We start from the raw sequence: 10,721 nt of genomic DNA, 5'->3' as shown, positions 1-10,721 counted from the left end.
CGAAAGAGCTAGTGCTTACATTTTGTGATATGTTATTAACTTGTAATGTAATTGAAACTAGTTATGTTTGTTCGTGGAATTAATATTTCAACTTAAATTTGAAGTGTATATCTTTTCAAGCGATGAGCTGAAATTTTTCATGCATGATATAAAATCCGATAGACAATGCAATGTTATGGGTTGCCGAGTAGGAAATAAAAGAAATACTACTATGAACACTAATACACTATATTGATTTGACTAATTTTAAATTTAAGCACTACCAGTATCAGTGACTGGAACTTAAGGTTAACTTAACTTATAGAATTAAGGGATCGATTTAGATCACTACTTACAACTAACTTATTACTAGCTACTTATCACTACAGTTGAGCGCCAGGAAGGATTTAGACTTCGTCAGGGATCCTTGCCTATCCGCCTGCCACCGGCTAGCGTCCAAATTTAAAGTTTATTTAGCGCTAAACTAAACGACCTCACCTGATCCCAAAGGGCATGTACACCGACACCCGTCCGTCCTTAGCTTAGACGAGAAACGTAATGACCATTTTAAACTTATTTCATTATTTAAATAATTATTTTGTGCTACCCAATCCATCTTACTACTAGTACTTTACTTTTTAATAAATAGAAAAAGATGAATCTCACCGCGTGAGATTTGAACCGTGAACCATCTGTTGTCTAGACGCCCTTTGCTGCCCCTGAGCCATCGAGCTAACTACACTGCACTCGGAATTAGGCGATCGGTTTCCTATCTAGCGAGTGACGTCATGACATTGCCTTATCATTGTCCCTAGGCGCTTCAAAATGGTCATGACATGTACCTCCTCCCTCAATAAAAAAAATGCCATGGTATTTTTTTTTTTTATTTGTTATTACCATGATAGAGGTTTTAGATCTTTCACGTGCCAGTTACCCAACACTTTGCCCGACGGGTTGCTTAAACGAAATATATTATTTGACAACTTATCAATAATGATGGCCTTTTCAAATTTGGGAGCTAATTTCGCCATAAACTTGTTGGGTGCATTCGACAATAGCTTGGTCTTTTTCCAGACTGTATCTCCTATCTTAAAGTCTGCACTCGATCTACGCTTACTATTGTACCGCTGACTACTTTGCTCATGAGCTGCTCGCAAGCGACTTTGAACCTTGATATTGTTTCTATTTCTGGACTCTAACTGCTTAATGAACTCCGTGACGTTAATTTCATGTCTATCATTAGGACTATATACCACCTGATCTGCCCCTGGCGTTGTGAAGTTTGGCACAGTGGTTTCTCGACCAAAGAATATATATGACGGTGTGTAGCCTGTCGTTTCATGTACCGCAGTTCTAATAGCATGCCCTATCTCTGGTAGATAATTGTCCCACGTATTGTGTTTCCCTGGCTGTGTATACGTAGCAATCATCGTACCTACAACACGATTAACGCGTTCTGTTGGATTACTCTGAGGATGATAGCTGGGCGTAAACCACAGCTTGCTGTTATATTTTGCCGCCATATCTTTGAAGAGCTGACAGTTAAATTGTTTACCGTTGTCACAAATAATTGACTGGGGAGCACCAAACAACAGGAATTGCTTCTCCACTATCTCACAAATCTTGTCAGCCTTTCCTGTCCTCAACGGAAACAATAGCACAAACTTACTGAACCAACACGTTATGACTAAAAGCATGGTGTTACCATTCTTACTCTTCGGGAAAGGTCCCATTAAGTCCAAAGATATTATTTGCCACGGATACTGAACCTCTCTGTGTCGTCCCATAAGTCCAGCAGGTAATTGCTGCGACACTTTGTGCTTGGCACAAATCTCGCATTGCTGTATGTACTGCTTCACTTGTTGAAGCAAGTTTGGCCAAAAATATCGCTGTTTAATCTTAAAATAAGTTTTCCTGATTCCTAAATGTCCAGCCGTAATGTCGTCATGACATTCTTTAAGCACCTTAGTTCTCAACGCCTCCGGGATGTAAAGCTTCCAGTCGTGTATAGAATTAGGAAACTGGCTTAATATAACCTTTTTATACAGCAAATTGTTCAAAACCCTCCATTCAGATGGTTCTTCTTGCTTTAATACGTCCCTAACTTTGCCTCTATACCACTCATCCTTGTGAAGTTATATAATTATTTCTGTATTCGTATCCTTATCCACCCCTCGGGATAGAGCATCAGGTACTGTATGTGCTTTACCTGGCCTATGCACAATATCATAACTAAACTGTTGTAGCTTCATCGCCCATCTGGCCAATCGCCCATGTGGGTCTTTCATCTTATGAAGCCACTGCAACGCACTATGGTCTGTAACTACGGTAAAGTGAACACCATCTACGTAAGGCCTAAATTTCTCTATTGCATAAACCATACTCAGTAGCTCTCTTTCCGACGTTGAATACTTTCGCTCTCTATCATTGAGCTTCCTACTCAAATATGCAATCGGTTGTTCGCCCTCTTCATTTTTTTGCACAATACCGCACCTATGCCATTGTTTGAAGCATCACATTGTATAACAAACGGCTTTGAGTAGTCGGGACAAGTGATCACTGGTGTTGTTGTTAAAAGTGTCTTAAGCTTCAGGAACGCCGATTCTGCCTCACTAGTCCAAACTAATCTCTTGTTTTTTTTTTTTTAGTTAAATCATGGAGTGGAGATGCGATGATGGAAAATTCTCGACAAATCTCCTGTACCAGCTAGCTAATCCGATAAACCTCTTTAACTCCGTGTAATTTCTAGGCCTAGGGAAGTTGATTATTGCCGCCACTTTTTCAGGATCAGTCCTTAATCCTCTTTTGTCAATGACATATCCCAAGTATCTTAAACTTTCCCTGGCAAACCTGCACTTGTCTACATTTATAGTCAATTGTGCTGTATGTAAAATATTCATCACCTTCTCAATTAAGGCCATGTGCTCATCAAATGTTGAAGAACATATCACTATATCATCTAAATATGCCCAGACTTTATCGTCATTTGAATGAAACAAGATGTCCATCAACCGTTGCTGAGTCTGGGAGGCATTTACTAAACCAAACGGCATCACCTTAAACTGAAACAGACCTCTCCCGGCACAGCGAATGCCGTTTTTTCTTTACTGCTGTCCTCTAATGGGATTTGCCAAAATGCTGACTTGAGATCAATGGTAGTCAAGAACTTTGCATTTCTAAGATTGTCTATAACAGTTGAAAACCCTTGCAAAAGGATAAGTATCTCTTTTGGTAACCTTATTCAATTGTCGGCTGTCCAAGCATAAACGATTGTCCCCATTTGGCTTCTTGACCAATAATACTGGAGAACACCAAGCGCTATGTGACGGTTCCACCACATCATCTCTTAACATTTTGTCAAGTTCTTTTGGTGATTTCTGCTTTAATTACCGGAGAGAAGTTGTATTGTTTCTGATGGACCGCTTTATTTTCACCTGTGTCTATGTGATGTTTCAATATATGTGTCCTACCTAAACCTTTACCTATTGTGTCCTTCATTTTGCTGATTATAACAGTAATGCGATTATTTTGCTCCTCAGTCAAATCCTCCCTTGACCATATAACTGTTCTTTAACTGCCAACTCATCAAGTTTAACTAAAAAACTATCATGATTCTGAATTGTAAAGAGATTCCAAAATCATCAAAAAAATCTTTACCTAAAATCAATTGTTGACTCAACCTAGGCATAACAATTGCCGGAATCACCCTAAGTTGACCATCCAACATAACTGGCATGTCAAAAATTTCCTTAACATCATGAGGCGCTCCATCAGCGGTCGCCACCTGGAAACGTTTAATGCGCGTGCCCCTCAAACCTATGGACGTTAGAACATCGGAGAACTCCTTATTAATTACCGTACGATTGCCCCACGTTGGGCGCTATTTTGTTATGGGTTGCCGAGTAGGAAATAAAAGAAATACTACTATGAAACACTAATACACTATATTGATTTGACTAATTTTAAATTTAAGCACTACCAGTATCAGTGACTGGAACTTAAGGTTAACTTACTTATAGAATTAAGGGATCGATTAGATCACTACTTACAACTAACTTATTACTTAGCTACTTATCACTACAGTTGAGCGCCAGGAAGATTTTAGACTTCGTCAGGGTCCTTGCCTATCCGCCTGCCACCGGCTAGCGTCCAAATTTAAAGTTTATTTAGCGCTAAACTAAACGACCTCCACCTGATCCAAAGGGCATGTCCTTACGCTAAAACAAAAGAGCGTCTCTGTCACTCACAACTGTCTCTTGGAATTACGGGAAATGAGATCAAAGATTGCAAAAGTTTGTTGAACTTACCCTTTGTCACAAAAACACCAAAAACAATTAAATTATTAAACTAAGTAACTTAATTACTTCAATGTCTTTTAATGTGTCGGGTACATTTCCAAGATAAGGTGTACACTGACCGACACCCGTCCGTCCTTAGCTTAAGACGAGAAACGTAATGACCATTTTTAAACTTATTTCATTATTTAAATAATTATTTTGTGCTACCCACAATCCATCTTACTACTTAGTACTTATACTTTAATAAATAGAAAAAGATGAATCTCACCGCGTGAGATTTGAACCGTGAACCATCTTGTTGTCTAGACGCCCTTGCTGCCCCTGAGCCATCGAGCTAACTACACTGCACTCGGAATTAGGCGATCGTTTCCTATCTAGCGAGTGACGTCATGACATTGCCTTATCATTGTCCCTAGGCGCTTCAAAAATGTCATGACAGCAATATTATTATGACGTAGAGCTGATCTGATTACGAATGTTAGGAACTCTGTAATAAAACGACACGACCGCATCGATTTTGGTCTCATTTGATTCGTCTTGCCGGCTACCTAATTTGGTAACCAGGGGCAAATACCGCCAACAAAAAAGCTTGTATTACTTTTTTTTACAAAAAATTATTGCTGAACTATTTGTTTTTAAAACATTGTACGGAGGTGCGGAACCCTTCATGCGCGACTCGCTCGCACTCGCAATTGACTTTTTTTATTATTATAGTAGTACCTATTAGTGATGTGTTTGTATTTAAATAAGGTCGTATGTATCTTGATATTGCCATTTTGTATTTAGAAACTGCTGTTGGCATCTCACTGGACGACAAATCGGTGATCGATCAGAAGTACAAAAAGGCGGTGGAGACAGCATTCGACGTGTTGGCTTTACGGCTGGCTAGTTTCTGGCTTCATCCTGACTTCTTATATGGACTGACATCAACGAAAAAACTTGAAGACGAGGCAATGGCGACGTTGCAGAATATGTCGAGGAGTGTATGTACCTTAGGTTAACTAACACGAACTTTTTACGACCCGATGGCCCGGCACCTAACTACGAAGCTTGGAGTCCTGGTTTCGGTCCTTATTCAGCAGGTATTACATGAAAATATAAATGTTTGCGAGTCTCGGGTAGGTTGTAGGATAATTTCGAAGTAAAGTCAAAGTCAACAAAATTTATTTATTCAATATAATTTATTATGCTATAGCAGACACATAATGAACGTCAATTAAAAATCTAAAACGACGGTAGAATTAAATAACTTTATAGTTACATTTTGTTAATGTGAACTTGGTATTAGTTTAAAAAGCCGTGGTAGCCTAGCGGTTTAACCTATCGCGTCTCCAGCAGAGGTTCGTGGGTTCAAACCCCGGCTCGCACCTTTGAGTTTTTTGAAATTCATGTGCGAAATTACATTTGAAATTTACCCTCAAGCTTTACGGTGAAGGAAAACATTGTGAGGAAACCTGTAGACTCCTGCCAAAAATTCAATGATATATGTGAAGTTCCCAATCCGCACTGGGCCCGCGTCAGAACTACGGCCCAAGCCCTCTCATTCTGAGACCTGTGCGAAGCAGTGGAACGTGTATAGGCTGAGATGATGATGATGATGATGATGGTTTTTAGTTAAATGAGGTGATTTAAACAGGTAGTAAGATTTCGATAACATAATTATTTTGCAAGTACAACTTTTTGTTACAGGTTCTATACAAGAGAAAGGCTGAAAGACAACAAGCAAAACTGGCTAACACTTCATGTAAGTATCTAGGTATCCACTCTATTACTCAACCTACTGTTCAGTAGTCACAGTTTTTAGTATAGTTTAGCATAGACAAATATTTAACTGCTCGTGTGCTGAATTAAATAAAAAAACCTGCGTTTTAGTTTCGTTTGTCTTAACTCATAGTAATTTTACAGAAAAAAATTGATAAAGATAGTACCTTGAATTTGGTGCTGATCGACGCTCAAGCATACAAGAGGTTAATGAACTAAAACAATAACTTTGCTCACCCTTATGATAGCTACATTTATGCAAGATATGCGTGTTCATGCAGTTCCTCCACCTCCACACTGTAAGAACACATACAAATCATATAAACCCATCTGTCACCACCACCACACTACACTGACGCGTTTCGAAGTCTCTCTCAGAGATTCTAACATCTGGTAGCATGGTGTACAGTTGTGTTGCTCTGATATACGCCTCGGGTGCCAATGGCCGGCGGTGATTGTTTGCCATCAGGGGACCTTCATGCTCGTTTTCCCCCTCTTGAAAAAAAAACATCAACGTCGTCTTTATATACCACAAGATGTAAAAAAAAAAGTTTAACACACACACACACGCACGCACGCACGCACGCACGCACGCACGCACACACACGTTAACAACAATCTTCAATAACTAACAATCGTTTATTTTACATATAAATAATAACTTAAATGCTGGATTTGCATTCTTCAAACTTTAGTTTGTAATTTATAGTATCTTAATTGTTTGCATATACTGTATGTTTACCTGCTAATTCGGACTGGTTCTGGCGTATATTGTGTACCCACTATTATTTTATAGTGATACCCACCATACTTTACATTTTGTACTACGAACTTACTTTTGTATTACGAACATATCTGGGATTAGCATGAGTGTTAAAACATAATTGATAAGGACGTGGAATCCTGACCCACCGAGCGTGATACAGTTAACACTAGTACGGGGGTCAGATGACGCTTACTTACCTACTGTTTTACTCTGGAAGCACCTAATGTTTCAATACTATGTAAGCAGTAATTTATGTAACATTATTTTCTCAATAAACATTTATTAGTATTTATTTATTTTATTTTATATTTTTCATCACACTTGCTCGTCAACAGTGTCGTAACATGCAGGCTACCTTGGTTGCAACCCCCCAAATAAAACCCTCGACCTTAATGTGCTTGTCATGAAACCCGTGGTCGGTAAATGAGTCATTGCGCGTACTAATTTTCTTGTCATGAAGCCCAAGGTCGGTAAACAAGTCAATGCCCGTACTAATACTGCTGCGCGCGCTGCTGCAGGACCAGCACACGCACATCAGGAGCAGGGAGGGGGAGGGCGGCGCTACCAAAAGCGCAGCCTAATGTATTGGCAATAATTGGAAGACTTATATTTTATCTTTTTCAAATATAAAATTTTACTCGCAAATGTGATGAAAAACATTGTATGTCTTCGACTTCGGGCTTCTAATAGACTCTCGTTCGTAATTCCTTATTTACCGCCCTTAAGACACAATGTACTATTACAGCGCGCCGCTTCATAGCCTTTTTGGACTTGCTTCTCGACATGGCGGAAGACGGTCTATTCACGGACGAGCAAATTCTGGAAGAACTGAACACGATGATAGCGGCCGGCCACGACACCTCAGCGAGGGCACTCTCCACGATCCTAGTGCTTGTGGGAACGTATCCTGAGGTGCAAGAGAAGATGTATGAAGAGTAAGTATGTTATTCAATAGTATGACTAAAAAAAAGTAAGTAATGTAAATTAATTGCGGTCAGTTATTTTCAATTAATCTTGCAATCAATATTTTTATTCGTCTAAAATAAATATATACACTGCAGTTGTAGTTACAATGTTGAGATAATGTTCAGCTTCATCGTATCCGTTCGGGCATACGAATTATTATGAGTACAAATGTCTTAAATACTAAAGTAAAAAATCCTAGGCAAAACAAATTTACAACATCTTAAAATTGTTACAAATAGATTAAATAAAATTCAAAATAACAATTATACGAGTAATGGTAATAATTGACGTAAAAATCTATGTCAAATTATTTCACTTTTTTGTTTGCTTGAATTGTAACTTTTATGTCATATAATTCTATACATTATATTTAAGTCGTGGCAACCTGGTCACTAGGCCCTAGTGGTTTTGACTAATGGCCTCTCAAGCAGACGGTCGGTGGTTCGAGCCCTGAGTCGCACCTATGAGTTTTTCGGAATTTAGATGCGACATTATATTTGTAATTTAAGGTAAAGAAAAAAGCGTTAGGAAACACACTTGCAAAATATTCACTAGTGTGTGTGAAGTTTCCAATGGTAATTAATGTTATGTTTTGATTTCCGTGGTTTTTTGTATGAATAGGTATACACTTTTATAACGATGTATCTTCAGATCATGTGTACTAAAAGACTTAATTTTTTTACATAACAAATCATTCATTCATTCATTCATTCAACAATTCCAAGAGACCATAATGTGTTTTTTGTTAATTTCAACTGATACCTCCACGCACACCTAAGTAGATAGAGTCGTTATTGACAAATAGATAAGCCATAGCCCTTTTGAACCCAGCCGATACGATTGTGCGGGTTAATTACATTTGAATTTGACATGGATTTTACATAAGGTCCACTGTCGTAACTACATTTGAATTTTTAACTTGACATGGATTTTACACAAAGTCCACTGTTGTAACTCTTTTCGTACTCGCCTGGGTTCGAAAGGGATAGGCGACAGGCTAGCAACTTGTCACTATTGTACCGTTTTCGTCAAACTTAAGTAAAACCTAAAATTGCTGAAAGTGGCTCCGAAGCGGTAACGTTTCGTGTGCTCCGCCTGCCCCATTTGGGAATACAGGCGTGATGTGAATTCCGTTTTTGCTTTTTCGAACTTTAACGAATCTTCTTGCTTCCATTTTCCAGAGTAATGTCGGTGCTTGGCAGCAGTACTGACCTGGACAAAGAGGATATAACAAAGCTGGTATACACCGAGGCCGTCATCAAAGAGGCCCTCCGCATCAGCCCAGTCACGCCCATTATAGCACGGGACGTCGAGAAAGAAGTCAAGCTTAGTATGTATTATTATTATTATCTTTATTTTTCTTTCATTCTTAGGTTTAGGTTTTTATAATAGTTATAAAAAGTAAAATACAGAAAAGTACATACAAAATAAAAATAAAAATATTATAAAAACCTAACCTAGTTTGCCGCCGATAACGGGGCAGGGCCCAAGCTACCGGTGGTCAGGGCCGCAGAGTGAGGAACCTCCGGACGATGCGTGCCGTGTCCAGAAGCCTTCTGTATCTGGCCTTGATCCAGCCATCTAGCGAGAGTCTCTTGAGATGTTGGTCGAGACTCTTCGCTATTAGACCGTTTGCCGAAACGCTATTTGCGTGCCTAGTGTCAAGCAGAGTGACTGAGTTCTGTGCCTTGAAATCCAGAGCTTTGCTACATCGAGGAAACCTCTATGGTGTGTGTGAAGTTACTCGTTAGCCAAGTTTGCTGAAGGACTTATATATTATATGATATTATTATTAATACGACTGGATGGCAAACGAGCAAGTGGGTCTCCTGATGGTAAGAGATCACCACCGCCCATAAACATCTGCAACACCAGGGGTATTGCAGACGCGTTGCCAACCTAGAGGCCTAGATGGGATACCTCACGCACGTGCCAGTAATTTCACCGGCTGTCTTACTCTACACGCCGAAACACAACAGTGCAAGCACTGCTGCTTCACGGCAGGATTAGCGAGCAAGATTAAAACCGTGAACTGCCGTTTCACAAAAAAAAATCCCAAATGTTTCATTTAACAAGAATCAAATTTCTCCGAAACCAAAAAGTTATCACGGAATATTTTCTAATGGTTTTATACATAAAACCTACAGTAAGTTAGGTTAGAAAGGTTTGTTGTATGAAAGTTCCGAAAATAATATGGTTTCAAAGAAATTCGATACTCTTGGATAATGAAACTTTTGCGAAAAATATTTTGCCTAAACGGCAGAGAACCGTATTAAAACTTAGTGTATGTTATTGTTTAGCTTACCTATCGTTAGTACGAAAAATGTTCAACTGAATTTTGTTTTGGCAAAATAATCTGATCATGGAACTTATGAGAATGACACTTTATTTTAATTGGAACATCGACTGTTTATTAATTTCTAAATGAATAGTGGTATGTATAAAGGCCGGACTTGATGATAATATAACCCAGGTCTTTTTACTTAGATTCTAATTATGAAGCACTTGCAAACACCGATATATACCTAGTGCCATCCACAAAGACGCGTGATTTTGTCAAAATTAGACATTAATGACATTGTAATAAGAACCACGGCACGCGTCATCGTGAATGACTCTACCTATACTTATTATTTAATGCCAACAGAGAACTACACTCTGCCTGCGGGCAGCGGCTGTGTCGTCTCTCTCTGGGGCATCCACCGCTTGCCCATCTGGGGCCCGGACCGCTTCGAGTTCTGTCCCGAGCGCTGGCTGGACCCCGCCTCGCTGCCGCAGAGTCCCGGTGCCTACTGCGCCTTTAGCATCGGCAGGAGAAACTGCATAGGTATGTACAAGAAATAGGTACATCCTCTCCGTGGGTGGTGGTTGCGTCATCACCCCCTGGGGCATCCACCGCCTGCCCATCTGAGGCCTGAACCTCTTTGAGTTACGTCCCGAGCGCTGGCTAA

General features: G+C 39.5%; 1 protein-coding gene across 1 annotated transcript in view; it reads left to right on the top strand.

Annotated features, from left to right (window-relative positions):
* LOC141442340 (cytochrome P450 4c3-like) overlaps window positions 1–10,721 on the top strand; it is a 37,596-nt gene that overhangs the window by 24,431 nt on the left and 2,444 nt on the right. The window contains exons 6-10 of the mRNA XM_074107302.1: window positions 5,064–5,260; window positions 5,967–6,021; window positions 7,550–7,739; window positions 8,952–9,100; window positions 10,418–10,597. Of these exons, the coding sequence (XP_073963403.1) occupies window positions 5,064–5,260; window positions 5,967–6,021; window positions 7,550–7,739; window positions 8,952–9,100; window positions 10,418–10,597 (771 nt within the window). The remainder of the gene's footprint in view (window positions 1–5,063; window positions 5,261–5,966; window positions 6,022–7,549; window positions 7,740–8,951; window positions 9,101–10,417; window positions 10,598–10,721) is intronic.

Source organism: Choristoneura fumiferana, chromosome 25 (genome assembly GCF_025370935.1).
Source record: "Choristoneura fumiferana chromosome 25, NRCan_CFum_1, whole genome shotgun sequence".
NCBI lineage: Eukaryota > Metazoa > Arthropoda > Insecta > Lepidoptera > Tortricidae > Choristoneura > Choristoneura fumiferana.
The sequence above is the reverse complement of the archived record's forward strand: the minus strand, read 5'-3'. Positions and strand labels throughout refer to the sequence as shown.